General features: G+C 40.2%; 2 protein-coding genes across 6 annotated transcripts in view; both read right to left on the bottom strand.

Annotated features, from left to right (window-relative positions):
* Positions 1 to 213: 213 nt before the first annotated feature.
* On the bottom strand, positions 214 to 6580 carry LOC120722468 (butyrophilin-like protein 10). 2 transcript variants are annotated; one of them, XM_040013496.1, is made up of 3 exons: positions 6307 to 6580; positions 4703 to 5041; positions 214 to 389 (listed from the first exon to the last, which is right to left on the bottom strand). In XM_040013496.1, exons 1-3 carry the CDS (start codon positions 6377 to 6379, stop codon positions 328 to 330), a joined length of 474 nt encoding a protein of 157 aa, XP_039869430.1. In that variant the 5' UTR covers positions 6380 to 6580; the 3' UTR covers positions 214 to 327. The 2 variants fall into 2 exon arrangements, with proteins under 2 accessions (XP_039869430.1, XP_039869429.1); XM_040013495.1 differs by lacking the exon at positions 214 to 389 and adding an exon at positions 3914 to 4464 and having other exon boundaries at positions 6307 to 6534.
* Positions 6581 to 9111: 2531 nt separating this feature from the next.
* Positions 9112 to 15033, bottom strand: part of LOC120722460 (interferon-induced protein with tetratricopeptide repeats 1-like) — an 80471-nt gene continuing 74549 nt past the window's right edge. For 2 of the 4 annotated variants that reach the window (XM_040013476.1, XM_040013475.1), the window contains exons 3-10: positions 14756 to 14945; positions 14491 to 14682; positions 12820 to 13047; positions 10952 to 11090; positions 10756 to 10882; positions 10530 to 10674; positions 10165 to 10212; positions 9112 to 9496 (exon numbers count right to left, since the gene is read on the bottom strand). In XM_040013476.1, the coding sequence (XP_039869410.1) occupies positions 9284 to 9496; positions 10165 to 10212; positions 10530 to 10674; positions 10756 to 10882; positions 10952 to 11090; positions 12820 to 13047; positions 14491 to 14682; positions 14756 to 14945 (1282 nt within the window). In that variant the 3' untranslated portion in view covers positions 9112 to 9283. The remainder of the gene's footprint in view (positions 9497 to 10164; positions 10213 to 10529; positions 10675 to 10755; positions 10883 to 10951; positions 11091 to 12819; positions 13048 to 14490; positions 14683 to 14755; positions 14946 to 15033) is intronic. The other 2 variants (XM_040013480.1, XM_040013477.1) reach the window with 2 other exon arrangements.

The raw sequence follows: 15033 nt of genomic DNA, 5'->3' as shown, positions 1-15033 counted from the left end.
ACCTCAGCCACCTCTGGACTGTTTTCAGATCTCAGTAGACTTCCTGCCGTGTTCTCTTATACATTCAATGTGTCAGTTTTTTATTTATACAGCATCAAATCATAACAACAGTCACCTCAAGGTGTGTTATATTGTAAAGTAGACCCTACAATAATACATACAGAGAAAAAAAAATCGTATTCCTTATTAAAGGAAGCTTTGCAGCACCCACAGGCTCAGATTCAGCCTTCACAGCATCACGTGGCACCACTAGCTCTGAATCAAAGAAACTTGGATGCTGGTTTTCTGGATCCAAATGCTCATCTCATATACAAGGACACATCCATCCTATTTTTTTGAGCTCAACGTGTTAAAGTGGCATCCACAATCAGCTGTGATGGTTTTCTGGTCTGAAAGAGGTTAAAACAAAATTCAGAACAGACTGATGGAGGTGGAGCACTCTGAGAAACAGTAGCAGAAGAACAGTTGGAGGTCCTGTTATTTTAAACAACTGAGCAAACAGAAACAGGTCTTAAAGTGGAGTATTGGCCTTTTTGTGGCTGTTATCGTGGGGTATTACTGAGGAGAGTGGTGTGCTGCCACCTGTTGGTTGTGGTTTTTTAACTGATAGATTTAACTTCTAAAGGCTGCTTATGTAGAGGAGAGCAGTGTGTCAGAAGGAGGCCTGGAAGTAGGAGGACTCTTTGAAGAACTCATCCCTTTTATTTATATCCTGTTTCACTGCAGAAGTCACTTGGATGAGTGTTTTTTTTTCACTGAAACGTCCAGATGAACAGAATCAACTTTTTGGGATTTATCAATTCAATTCAATCTTTATTGGCAGACTTCATGTCCATAAAAACAAGACAGAAACACACACACAACACCCCCCCCCCAACACAAGGTATAAACCATTAAATATATATATGTATATAAATAAGTATATAAAGCATTTGTAAAAAATATAAAACCATAATATACATAAAGCACAATTACTTAAAATAAATCAATAAATACACAAACACTTCAACCACTGCTTTCTCAGACTGGATGAGTAACGGGAACCACTCACTGTCGGATCTGTAAGTGCTAAAATTATACTGTTACTCGAACCATCCAGTCGTTCTCTAAAATTGAACATTAACTTTCTTAAAAGTGCTTTAAAAGTCCAAACACCCACAGCTACAAACATCTGTTTCATCTCTATAAAATGATCTTTTTCTTTTTCTCTGCTGTTTACATTCTAACAATACTAGCTCAAATTCCACATTTTTATAACAGATTTATATTCACTATGAAAAGTGTAGTGGTCAGCCTTAAACAGGGCAAAGCACTAAAACACACACGTTTAAGTGTGAGCCTTATTTAATTATCTTTACAGAATTTACAGATAAATCTAAATTTCACTGAGACAATCTGTAAATAAATGATGTAATCTGGGTGGTTATTTTAACATCATTCAACAGGTGAATGGGGAGAGAGACATGACTTTCATTTTTTAACTTCACAGGGACAGAAAAACTACACACACAGAATCATCAGTTGAATCTGAAGATTTAGTGCAACATGATTGGTTCATATGTTTCCTGCTTCTGTTTGATTGGCTGTTGTTGCACAGGGGTGGAAAACTGAGGACTCTTTTTAATTTGTGCCTCCTGGTCTCCGCCGTCTTCCTGCCTGTTACCTGAAAATCAATCTTAGTACTTCATGCTGAAGAATTTCTCATTTATATGATGGTTCTGGAGCACTGTTTGTAGTTGTAATTTAACTACCACAGTTTAAAATGAAGCTCTGAGACGCCGATGTCTCGTTCTGTTGAGACTGTTTCCTTGACCCCTCTCTCCTTGTGTCCTTTCTGAGCTCCTCAGTGGGCCTTAGACACACTGGAGGGGTTTGTGCAGAATGATCCTCTGATAACAAACATCACAGTGTGATAAATGTCAGCATCCAGCGTGTGCTATACAACCTCTGCTTTAAAGATGTACATAAGTGAGAAGAAGCCTTTACTGAGTTTAAGTAAACACACATCAGATTTTTCTCACTGATCGCTCTGATTATGAATAACATGATGACCTGAAGCAAAGCTCAGAGGGTTTGCTGTGTGTTCTTTGGTGCTGATTCAGCAGGATTGCTGTGAGAAGAGGCAAAAATAAATCTCTGTTAAACAGGCAACAGTCCAGTTTTTTATTTCTTTGGTTCCCTCACAGCAGTGAGTTGGTGCATCATATTTACAGGAGGATTAAAATCAAACAAATAACAGAATTAAACCAGGAAACAAATGAGGGAAAAGTTCTGAACCAGGCAGAACCCCATAACAGTCGGGTAGTGGTTGATGTATCATTAACCCTCGTAATGTCCTCCCGATTTCCATACACCTGTGGTCCTCAGAGGTCAAAAATGTCCCCACTTCAGTGTTTTTTAAAGTATAAAGTATAAATTGTCAATCAATTCAGTGTTACATCTTAGGGTTACTTAAGACCAACACATTAACACAAAATGTACCCAACATTTTACATTTTAGGGCCACCAGACCTTGTTTACAAAAAATACACCCTGTTTTTTAAGTGAAAATAAAACAAGAAAATTAAATATTTAATTGTTTAGATAATTTTGACTATCTGAATAACTACAGAGTGCTGTATGTTGAACTTTAGTGAGAATGTTTTTTTGAACCATTTAAATTTTTTAAATGGCAGCACATAATCACACCTGTGGTCCTCAGGGGTAAAAAATGTCCCCACTTCATTTGACTGTTTTTTAAAATATAAAGTATAAATTGTCAATCAATTCAGTGTTACATCTTAGTTTTACTTAAGACCAACACATTAACACAAAATGTAAACAGGTGAACACAGACAGTACATGAGTGAAACTGTAAGTGATCAAATCAACACATGTCGCACAACATTCCTCCTTCCTTGCACACTTTCCTCCAGAACACTGAGCAGAAAAAAAAGACACCTGGAGGAGAGGTGAGAAACAAACAAATGAAATCTAAACCAGCTGTTTTACTCTGATGCCATCAGGATTTCATGGTTGACTTGACACATGCACAAACAGCAACAGTGTTCTTTATACAGATCACAGCATTTAAATTATTAAATTACTTTGTCAAATTGTTGGTTTACACAGAAAAAAAAGCAAAGTTTCACAAATAAGAAATGTAAAACACAGGTTGTTGTAACACTTCTGTTTCCATTTTCCACTGAAGGAAGTTCAAGTACCTGCTGAAGGAAATAAATAAACAAATAAAAAAAAAATACCATAAAGTCAGTGGTACTGAGATGGTCTATTTTGTAGAACAGGTCATTTTCCAGTCACTGCTGCATTTACTTCAGTTTTCATAAAACAAAAATTGTAATTTTAGCTGAGCAAAATTCACTTTTACAGTCTAAAATCCCTGTTTGTGTAAATTTAGGAAATTAACAGTAACGCTTGTAAAGAGGGAGTTATAAAAATGTTCATGACAGTCAACACGATGACTTTATATTATATATATTTTTCATTTATCTTGCCAAGGATGCATCACCATGACAACCAAGAAACAGAGCTTAAAGAGTGTAAACGATTTTATCCCAAAACCTCATCTAACCTAATAGATTTAATGCTTAAAGTGATGCATTTTTAATTAATAATTGTAGAAAACTGTGAAATGATTCCGCCCATCACCAACCCCACAGATGTCCAAATGTAAAATTTTCACTCTTTAAAAGCTTTAAATGTAAAGTTTGTGCCCTGGGACATGAATTTGCAGATATGAACCTGAGGTATGTTCATGTGTACGAGTTCATATCCACAAACACATCAGTCAGTATTGCACCATTAGTACCTGTTTCCCTGCTCCAAACAATGTGAAACCCTCCCAATGTCTTTAGACTTTAACAGGATCTCTGAGAAGCAGGAATCACATATTCAGCACCATTCCCTTTTCTTCTTTTACAGATCAAATCATTAGGTACAAGAACAAACACACCAAAACTGACAGACTCACTACCAGTGCCACAAACCCTCCATGTCCTCCTGGAGGACGTGCAGGTGAGAAGAAGGTGTGAGCTGGTGGTGAGTGAAGAACAGAACAGAATCCAGGATTTCAGTCAGTTTTTCATTCACAGAAATAAATCCCCTTTATAAAAACCCTGAAAACCAAATGTTGGGCTCCTTTCATGACAAACACGTCCTCAGATCTGTTTTTTTACTGTGCTGAGTGACAACGATGGGAAATTGACGCAAAACCAGGAGACTGAGAGCTCATTTGGAAAAGCTCTGAGACATTTCAAACATGGTGCATTACAACAGGAGGCTGGTATGAATCCTGATCCTGCTTCTTATGTATTCTGTAGATCAAAAATCCAGAAACAACAGCAACAAGAAGCACAGCGGGAACTACCAGATCAGCTATTAGTCCAACAGATCGACTCTTCTCTCCTCCAGCCTCCTTCCCTCCATCCTTCTTTCCTCCATCCTCTGTGTGTCCTCCTGTCTGACCTGCAGGTGAGAAACAGGTGTGAGGTGTCAGCTGTCAGGTAGGGGATGAGTGAAGAACAGAACAGAATCCATTTCCTCTTCAAACTGCTGTCAGACATTATCTACTGCACTCTGATCACATCACTCAGACCAGCTGCTTTCTACAAAGTCTCATCAACAACATCTTTAGAAACAAACATCAACAACCAGGAAGCAGCTTCACCTCTGATCACACACACACTCAACTCTACTCACTCACCTGGAGGATCAACAACTCTCAGGGTGATGATGGTGATGGACTTCCATGAGCGTGTTTCTTCCATGAAGACATGACACTCGTACGTTCCTGCATCATTAATCGTCACATCCTTCAGAATCAAAGACACGTCTCCGTCCTTCATCTGTCTGTCCTGCAGATCCACCCGATCCTTAAAAGATGGATGCTGCTCATCTGGAACATCTTTACTGTTCCAGTGCACAAAGACATATTCATTTCCCAGGTCAGCTCTGCTCCACTCTACAATCATGGGGTTTTTGTTTGGAGCTCGACATGTCAGAATAACGTCCTCTTTAGGCTGAGCTGTGATGTTTTTCTGGTCTGAATGAGGAAACAACACAGAGCAAAGAGGTTAAAGGGATCCAAGTATAAATGTTCACTTCTAAAGCAGCCAATCAGAAGACACTGGAGTTATGCACACTGGTCAAACCACCACACAAGTATTAAATGTTATTTAATATCGAAGTTATACATCTAGTTCCTATTCTTAATACGTCCATTAATAAACTGAACAACATAGGCGGGTGTCGGAGGGAAACGAACTGAAATACAGGGATGGGGGGGTCATCAATGACTTCGTCAACTGGTGTGAACAGAACCATCTTCACATCAATGCCAGGAAGACGAAGGAGATGGTGATTGACTTCACCAAGAAGCCATCCCCTATTACACCAGTGAACATCCAGGGTTTGGACACTGAAACAGTGGAGGAGTACAAATACCTGGATGTTCACCTCAATAACAAACTGGACTGGTCCACGAACACAAATACACTTTACAAAAAGGGGCTACGTTGTCTCCACCTGCTGCGGCAGCTGAGATCCTTCGGGGTGAACAGGACACTCCTAAGGTCATTTTATGACACTGCAGTGGCGTCAGCTATCTATTACAATGTGGTCTGCTGGAGTGGTGGAGCGGAGGGACGGGGAAAACTCAACAAACTGGTCAGGAGGGCCAGCTCTGTGCTGGACTGTCCACTGAAGTCCATCGAGCAGGTTGGGGAGAGAGGATGTTGTCTAAGCTAAGCAGTTTTTTTGTAATTGCTTGTTAACAGCTTGTTTGTACACTGTATATTTCCCCAAGAGCATTCATACACCACCCACACTTGTGTACAAATCTACCTACATTTTTATCTGTGTATATGAATTTCGGTTGCTTATGTATATAGGACTACTTTCAACGACTATAAATTTCTAATTTATGGGATAATAAAGGTGCTTTCCATTCTATTTTATTCTATTCCGCGTAAGCAGGGGGGGCTGCGTTGCTGTGCATCCTGTGCTAAACTGCGCAAAAAAGGAATAATGAAGCTCCCTAAGATTAGGAGAAAACTGCCACGGACGTAGTTTCTGTTCTCTCCACAGGAAGCATCATAACTATTTGAATGGACCCACTGATTTATGACCATGTGTATACTCTGATCAGCAAATGAATGAATGAATAGACGTCAGTAACCACCTGGTTGGTTATGTCGGTAAAATATGTCAAGTGCTCACTAATAAAAGGCAGCAAAAACTCATTAAAAACATGTCATCAAGTCAGAACTCGCTGAGCATAATCGAAAGCATTATTAGCACATATCTCACCTGCAGAAGTAAACTTCAGGGGGTAGATAGAAAACAAAATCCACAACTGTGACGCAGTTATCCAAACATCCATTTCAGCGCATAGATTTGCTGATCACACAGTTTTGTTTCCTGTTTTCTATAAATGGTGTTCCAAATTAGTTTTTATTCGGCTAATCTACTGATAAATTCAGATTTTCAAATAAACTTGCATCTAGAGCTAACGTTTGAATGAAAGAAGGAAGGAAAGTGCGTGTTTCTTTTTCTTTCAGCCAAGATAAAGGGAGGGGTTGGAACGAACCGCGGTAAAGTGAGCCGTCATTTGTGAGCCGCGGTCAAGCCAGCCGCCTCTTATCCGCCGCATAAATTTCCTTGCGCTTTTACACTAGTCTGTACGGTAGCGACTTTTCGCTTTATATGCCGATTGAAAGCTTAGACCCGCGCACACGTGCGCGCGCGGACAGTCACACGCGCACGCGCGCACACAAATTACAATGGAACAGCCCAATACAGTCAATACAATTATGGAAATGTCAGAAATTAATTTTACTGTAAAATTCCTCAGAAATTACAAGAAACCTATATTCAACCTATATTCAACGCAATACAGCCAATACACTACAATTATGGAAATTTCAGTAATTCATTAAAAATCATCCTTAGTAGTTGAGGTCCAACTTTCAACCCATTCCTTCTCTGGGACACCTACTGTACCTGTGTGCCAAGTTTCATCCATATTCACTGTAATATTCCTCAGAAATTAGAGGACATTTATATTCAATTCAATACAGCCAATACACTACAATTATGTAAATTTCAAAAATTCATTAAAAATCATCCATAGTAGTGGCTGTGGCTTTTTGAGTTTATTCTTTGTGTCAGTGAGTTTGTGTTTGGGTCCAATCCCTGCCTGCACACAGCTGAAACATGACACAAACATCTTTAAATTCTAGTTAAAGAAGGTTTATCAGAAGTCAGCACAGAGCTGGCAGGAATCCTTTTACCGAGTTTAAGTAAACACACATCAGATTGTTATCACTGGTTGCTCTAATAATGAATAACATGATAGCCTGAAGCAAAGCTCAGAGGGTTTGCTGTGTGTTCTTTGGTGCTGATTCAGCGGGATTGCTGTGAGAAGAGACAAAAATAAATCTCTGTTAAACAGGCAACAGTCCAGTTTTTTAATTCATTTTGTTCTTTAAAGTAGTGAGTTAGTGCATCATATTTACAGGAGGATTAAAAGCAAACAAAAAACAGAATTAAACCAGGAAACAAATGAGGAAATAGTTCTGCACCAGGCAGAACCCCATAACCCTGCAGTGGTTGATGTAGGGAGGTGGGTTACAAACAGGACAGACCAGTGTAACATGCCTTAGAATGTGGGAAGTAATCCGGAGAGACAGGAGAGGAGACTTCTCAGTCAGCCATGTTCTTCATGAGTTGGGAGTTTGATTAACAGGCAGTCCTAATCCTGTGTTATCTGAATGCGTGTGAATATTATTCTCTTAAAAAAAAACCCAACATGGAACGTTTTTTTTCTTTCAAAATATACAAATAAAAGAAAAACTTTTAGATTTATTTATTATTTTCAAGTTGGGCACCTATTTGTTTTTCTTTTGTTCTCTTTATTCATGCTTATAAGAAGTCTTCAGTCTGTCCTGTAAATATGTTGCAATAATCCACTGCTGTGAAGAAACACAGGAATGTCAGAGTGGGCTCTCGACTGTCTAACGGAAATTAAACCTCTCAGCTGCTGTATGTCTCTTCTCATGGAAAACTTGATGAACGGCTGCCAAAGAGCAAACAGCCAACAGTGGAGCTTTGTTTTAGGTGGAGGCCACATTATTCATAATCAAAACATTCAATGGTAAACCTCGATGTTGAGGTTGCCGTTCTCTTCGATGTGCACAGCGCAGTCCAGGAAAGGCAAACAGTTGTCCTTTGTGTCTTCCCTGGTGAACTTGATGTTTTTATCCACGGCGTTAATGTGCGCAGTGAAAGATTCCACTTCTTGTGTCTTGATTTTGACCCAGGTGTCGTCCACATATCTGTACCAGTGGCTGGGTACTCTCCCTTTAAAAGAGCCAAGAGCCTTCCTTTCCACTTCCTCCATGTAAAGGTTGGCTACAATAGGTGACACGGGGGAGCCCATGGCACAGCCATGTTTTTGTCTGTAGAAACCCTCGTTGTATTTGAAGTATGTAGTGGTGAGGCAGAGGTCTAACAGTGTGCAAATCTGATCGGGTGGGAAGTCCTGTCTTCTAAGGAGCTGTCTTCTTGTAGTCGTTTTCTGACAGTCTCCACGGCCTCTATGGTGGGTATGCAAGTGAAGAGGAACATCAAAGGACACCATGGTTTCATCTGGGTCCAGGGTAAGTTTCTGGACATTGTCGGTGAAGTCGGTGGACTTCACCGGACTATTGTAGCCAACCTTCACATGGCTCCTCCTTCACTATTTACCTTTATGTTCATCCTTTCACACCCCCCTAGCCAGGGGACGTAACACAAATCAAACATGTAAATCATCATGAATGAGCTTAGCAGACTGGTTCAGTCTGGGTTAACACGAAAGCTAAGAAGAAAGGAGATGTGCTGCCACCTTCTGGCTGCAGTTAAAGGGTGGAAATTTTCTCTTATTCTTATGAATTAATCAGCATTAGTCATATTCTGCAAAAAAGTATTTCGACATGATTTTCCTTTCTACACTTAAACTTTCATTTGAGTTCTCCTAACTTTCCTATTTATCGTTTTTGAATACTCTTCTGATAAAAATTGAGCAACATTTAACATTTTTCTCCAAGATATATGAACACAACAAAAAAAAGATACATATGCAAATAACACATTTTATGATTTAGAAGCTAAGAGATAGAATACATATTGTAAAAGACGAATTCCATCCTGCTCTCTCTGAGTGTGTCACTCCCAAAACAAAATTAAAATACTTTTTGGCTCCTTGTAAGATTGTAGTTATAGCCAGTTTTTGCAGTGATCCTGATTAATCAGAGGATGATCCCTGCAGCTCCAGGCGCAGCTCGCACAGAGCAGACAGGTACTCTTCATTGTCCTTGTCACAGTTCAGAGCTTTCTCATAAAAAAAAGCAGCTCTCTTCCTGTCGCCCTCAGCTCTGGCCACCTGACCCAGCAGAGCGAGAGCTTCACCATCACCCCGATTCTTTGCCAGACGCCTGTCAGCGATCTGCTTCAGTTTCTGTGGGAAAAAAATAGAGGAACAATGAAATATTAATTTATGTTCCAAAGTAGTAGATTCTGTTCATCTGGATGTAACGTTTTTAGTGGGAGAAAACATTACATTATGCTTTAATTAAAAAAAGCGACATTTTGAAATTTGAACTATGGAGGCTAAAGGATCTACCTCCCATCCTACATTTAAATAGTATAGGCACCACAGGTAAGCCCGCAGTCTGAGGTTGAATTGCTCTAATGGGGTGATATGGTACTATAAGGTCTTTAAGATAAGATGGGGCCTGATTACCAGCTTAAAATGTTTCTAAGAGTTTTCGGGGGACAACAGAAGGAGAAAAGCTATAGAGAGGTGTGTAAGACTGCAACTCTGGATAGTGACTTGGGGTGTTTTCATAAATTTGGCCAGACTTTTTGAAATGAAAGGAGTTCCATCCAATGTGGGATGGATGCCACATCTCCTCACAAGGCCTAGTGAAAGACAGAACCACTGACAGTCACCAGTAGTTTTCAAAACGTAAGTTGAAAACAGTCCTCAGGAGCACAAGTAGGTGGTACTGAACAAATCATTTACATCAAGGGAGCTTTGATATGAGGTTTTGCTCACACCGCATGAGTTAGTATTAACACTGAGTTTATATAACACGTAACCTTTGTTATGTCTCTAGTGCTCACCTTAGCACACTGTCTCCAATTATATTTTTTCTGTGGTATCAGCAGCCCCTGCAGAGAGAAAACAGCAGGAGACTATCAGGAAGATAAATCCATCCATACTAAGTTCATGTGGTGGATGTGAGCGGTAACATGTTTCACATTACTGCCCCGACACCTCCACCCTCCAAACAAGGCCTGTTAGTTTTTCTTCTTTCATTTGTTCTTCTTGGGTTGAAACGTGGGACATTAAGAGGCAGCTGCATGTCTAACACTGTACATGCAGCTGCCTCACCTTGGTGTAATTTGCCCTCTGATGGATCAGCTACCTGTCACCTTCATTTTTTCTTCAGATAGGACCAATCAGAGTCTGGCACCTGGAAACTTACCTTGGTATAGTGAGCGATGGCTTGAGCCTCATTTTTTTTGTGATAATGAAGAAAGTCACCGCAGCGCTGATGGATAGTCTGACAATCCTTTTCCTCCTCCACCTCTGGTAACGTCTCCAAGCACTTCTGGAAAGCCTCCTCAGCCCTGAGAAACAAAGAGATGATGAGGAATCTACAGCCAGAGGAAAGAAAGAAGGAAACCCTGCAGCTTTGTTTAGACGGGTACCTGCTCATATCCCCTGCCTCTGCACACAGCAGTGCCAGTTCAGCCCACGCCAGGACAAAAGGTCTCTTCCTCTTCACAGATTCTTCAAGGTGACTGATACAAATACGCCTCCACTTACGCACCTCTTCTGTGGAGCATTAAAAGGTGATTTGAGTGGTGTTTATTTAAGGACAACATGCAGTATATTTCTGTGTACCTCTGTTGCTGAAGCGCCTGCGACGCTCAGCAATTATTTTCTGCTTGTAGCACAGAGCCAGCTGGTAGTTGAAGGAAGATAATTGATCGCCCCTTTTCAGTCCTCGCTCAAACACAACAATAGCCTCATCCAGTCGATTCTGGAACAGATTAAAAAACACTAATCAGATACAAATATTCAGATCAATTTGAGGATAGAAGAAGAAAAATAACAGAAGCATGGTTCAAACTCTCTTAACAGCTATAAATGCAAACACTGAAAAGGTAATGAATTTGTAAGGAAATTCTCTCTTGTTCACATCAACAACTTATATAAATGCATGAAAGTCTATAAAAAAGAAAAAAAAAAGGAGGGAAAGGGGAAAAAAGACGAATGGAATCACTCAGACAAACCCAGACTCCCAGCTCAGGAGACAATCAGGAGACAGGCACTATCTCTACTATTAAGATTAGGCTTAAAACTTTCCTTTTTGCTAAAGCATATAGTTAGGGCTGGATCAGGATTTCGGCTCTGCTTTTGTAAGTGTAAGTTCTATAAGCTTCGTCAGGTTTTGGCCTCCAACTTGCACTGGAGCAGTTTGCAGGCAAGTGTGAAGTGGCAGGAATTAGAATCTGCACCTCTAAATGAGAGGCCGTGGTCCTCAGCCAGAAAAGGGTGGAGTTCCCACTCTGATTCAGGGACAAATTACTGCCCCAAGTGGAGGAATTGAAGTGTCTCAGGGTCTTGTTCACGAGTGAGGGGAGATTGGCAGATGGATTGGTCCTGCAGCTGCTGTGATGCAGATGCTGTACCCGGTCAGATGTGGTGAAGAGAGAGCATAAAAGCGAATCTCTTTATTTACCAGTTGATCTACGTCTCTACCCTCACCTATGGTCGCAAACTTTGACTAGTGACCAAATCTGATTGCAGATACAAGGGGCAGAAATTAGGTTTGTCCAAAGGGTGGCTGGCCTCTCACTTTAAGATAGGGTGAGGAGTTTGGCCGTCCAAAAGGGGCTCAGAGTAGAGCCGCTGCTCCTCCACATTGAAATAAGTGGAAGAAGATGAATGGATGGATGGATATTCATAAATTTGAAATTTAATCAGTGTGTCTGTACTTACCATGGGAAATTTATGAAACTTCCTGTAAAACATTAATACAAATTTGCAGCAGTGGACGCCACAGTTGACTGTCTACCTCAGGTTTAATGGCTGGTTGTTCTCGTCCCTGAATCAGTACAGTATCAGGATTACGGAGAGCAAAAACACCCAAGCTGTTCAGGATTACAAAATAGGAAAGCAAATGAAGGCTAAAGCCAGCCAGCATCCCCAGAGATCACAGAGTTGTTCTAAAAATTCCCAGGAGCCAAAAATGAACGCCAAATTTTTGAAGTCATATGAAAGTCAAGGACAGGTTTTATAACCTTTAAATAAAGTGTCTTTATTGACCTGGCTGCTGTTGATGATGCTCTATTAAGGCTTGTATGGTTGAGGAGGCCTTAAAGTGGATGGTGAATGTGCTTTCATTTATAGACAGAAGCTAATGGCATGAATGGTGGGCCCAGGAAGATTCCCAGACTAGAATCTTGGACTTCGATCATCTGGTACCTTTACCCTCGGGTCAAGCAGAGTTGGAGTCTGTTGGCGTTCTCTTCTCCCTCACTGTCACCAAGTTGTTAACATTGAATTAATTTCTAAGTATAACACTGCAGGTGCCTTGACATACTGTAAATAATGTTAGAATAGTTTCTATGAAGAAAACATTTAAAAAGAAACTGAGGATGAGTCTCTACAGACGGATTTCCTAACTTTTGTTTGGTCTGCTGTTACTAAGCCAAAGACCCAGTGAGCAGAAGTAAGAATTTATAAGACCAAAGCTGCAGACTTACCCGCTCACGTAAGTATTTTCCTGAGTGGCGGATGATATGAGGGTTATCAGGATCATTTTCTAGTGCTTTCTTCACCAGACTCTCAGCCTCTTCGTATTTCTTATAGGCTGCCAGCTTTGCACCCAGCGAGCACTGCAGAGCAGCGTTATTTGGGTTGATCTCCAATGCAAAGCGGAGCTGTTTGATGGCCTGGGATTCCTCATCTTCCTGTAAGTTTTCTAACACCCACTGCAGATGAGAAACTGGTTAGTCCACAGTTTCTTTTGCTTGAATAAATATTAGTCATTGAAACTTCTAAAAAATATACTGACGCTGAAGTAACTGAGGCCACTGAAGGAGCCCTAAAGTTTACTCTCATCATTTGGTGCTGTCTCGATTTTAGGAAGTCCTCTTATAGCTCATCACCTACTGTCATTAAAGCTGCTGATTGACTTGACCATAAACTGTGTTTTGAATCTCATGCTGATGCCACTACTAAAAAAGTTCAACAAAGACTGTTCTTTTTAAGTAAAATGAGATCTTTTAATGTCTCCTCTCAGATGTTGTCTTTGTTTTATAGAAGTTTTATCGAATCTGTGATGTCTTTTTGTATCGCTGCCTGGTTTGGTAACCCGACGGTGAAGAATAAGAATCGGTTGGGACTTCTGGTAAAAACTGCTCGCAAAATTTCAGGGCATTGGCACGATGGACTTTTGGTCATTTACAATAGAAATGTGCTGAGTAAGGCTCATTCTATTATTAATTGTTTGAACCATCCACTTCACAGTGAGTTTGAGTTGTTGCCTTCCGGGCGCTGTTTTAGAGCACCTCAGAGGAAGACCAAAAGACTCCAGGTCTCTTTTATCCCCACTGCATCTTGTCTCCTTAATGGCAAATAACTGTCCTTGGACTTTCTGTCACTATTGTCATTATTATTTCATAGTATTGTTCTGTTTACTTTTATCCTGCTGCTAAACTAACTTCCCCCTGTGGGACAATAAAGAATTTGAATTGAATTGAATTGAATTGAGGAGGAATATACCCATATAAGGTAATAAACTCTTCATCCTTAGTGTTAAGATGTTGATACTATACCAGTATCCTTTAAAAGCACAATAAACTTTTTTGCCTTCCAGTAAAAGCAAAATTAAACAATGACTTACTTTTATTTGTAAAGAAAGCAATACTGTTAAATACACCACATTTCTTCTGTGCTCAGCTGCAGTATCCAGATAAACTACATAATTATGCTACATCATTTTTAGCAATTTAGTGATTCCTGGAGCAAAAAGTAACTTTTTGAAAAACTCTGTTACATTCAGAGCATCTTTTAAGTGGAATAAACTGCCTTATGCAATTAGAGAACTAGTGACTATTCATAATTTAAAAACCCAAAACATTTAAAAGCCTATTTATATAGCTTTAATAAATATTGTAAATATTGTAAGTGGGTAATGTTGTGACCTGTTTCCCACATGTATTGTGCCTCAATGCTTATATTTTTACGATTATTGTGGATGTAAGAGCCAAATTATGTGGATGTTTTGCATCTGTATTACAATCATCTTTATTGTATAATGTTTTATTATATTATACTTGATGGCTTGGGCCCCAGGAAGATTAGCAACCACTATTGTTCAAGCTGATGGGGTTCCTTATGAATAAATAAAAAATTCTTATCATAAAACTGACCTGTTCTCCGCAAAAGAGGACAACGGCGTAGCAGGTGTTCCACTCAACATCATGAGGCTGTACCTCAAGTGCTTTACGAAAACAGTCGATGGCTTTTGATATAGAAGACCTCGACACCTTGAAATAGGCCCAGCCTTGTTCCCCATACACCTCTGGGAGGAGACTTCCTGATGAACCAGTGGGATACTTCACCTGCAGACGGAGAAGGAAGCGTCAGAGGTTCAACAGCAGTGATCATCATGTTTGATCTGATTGGTTTACATACCAGTATGTCCTCGACTCTCTGACAGTAGCTTTCTGACTTTTCAAAGTCTCCATCGTGATATTTCAGCCAGGCCATGTCTCCATACGTCACAATCAGCCGCCTCTCACTCTCATCACCGTAACTCTCCCTGATGGTCTCCTCTGATTGGTTTAAAAGTTTCAGCGCTTCCTCTCGTTGATCCTGAAGATACCTGAGGACCAACAGGTCATCAACAGCTGTTCCACATCTGGTGTTTACAACACCTGACAAGAAACTGACTTGAGGGTTCAACTAACACT

Source organism: Simochromis diagramma, unplaced genomic scaffold, assembly GCF_900408965.1.
Source record: "Simochromis diagramma unplaced genomic scaffold, fSimDia1.1 OVJJ01000640.1, whole genome shotgun sequence".
NCBI lineage: Eukaryota > Metazoa > Chordata > Actinopteri > Cichliformes > Cichlidae > Simochromis > Simochromis diagramma.
This window is presented reverse-complemented; position numbering and strand designations above follow the sequence as displayed.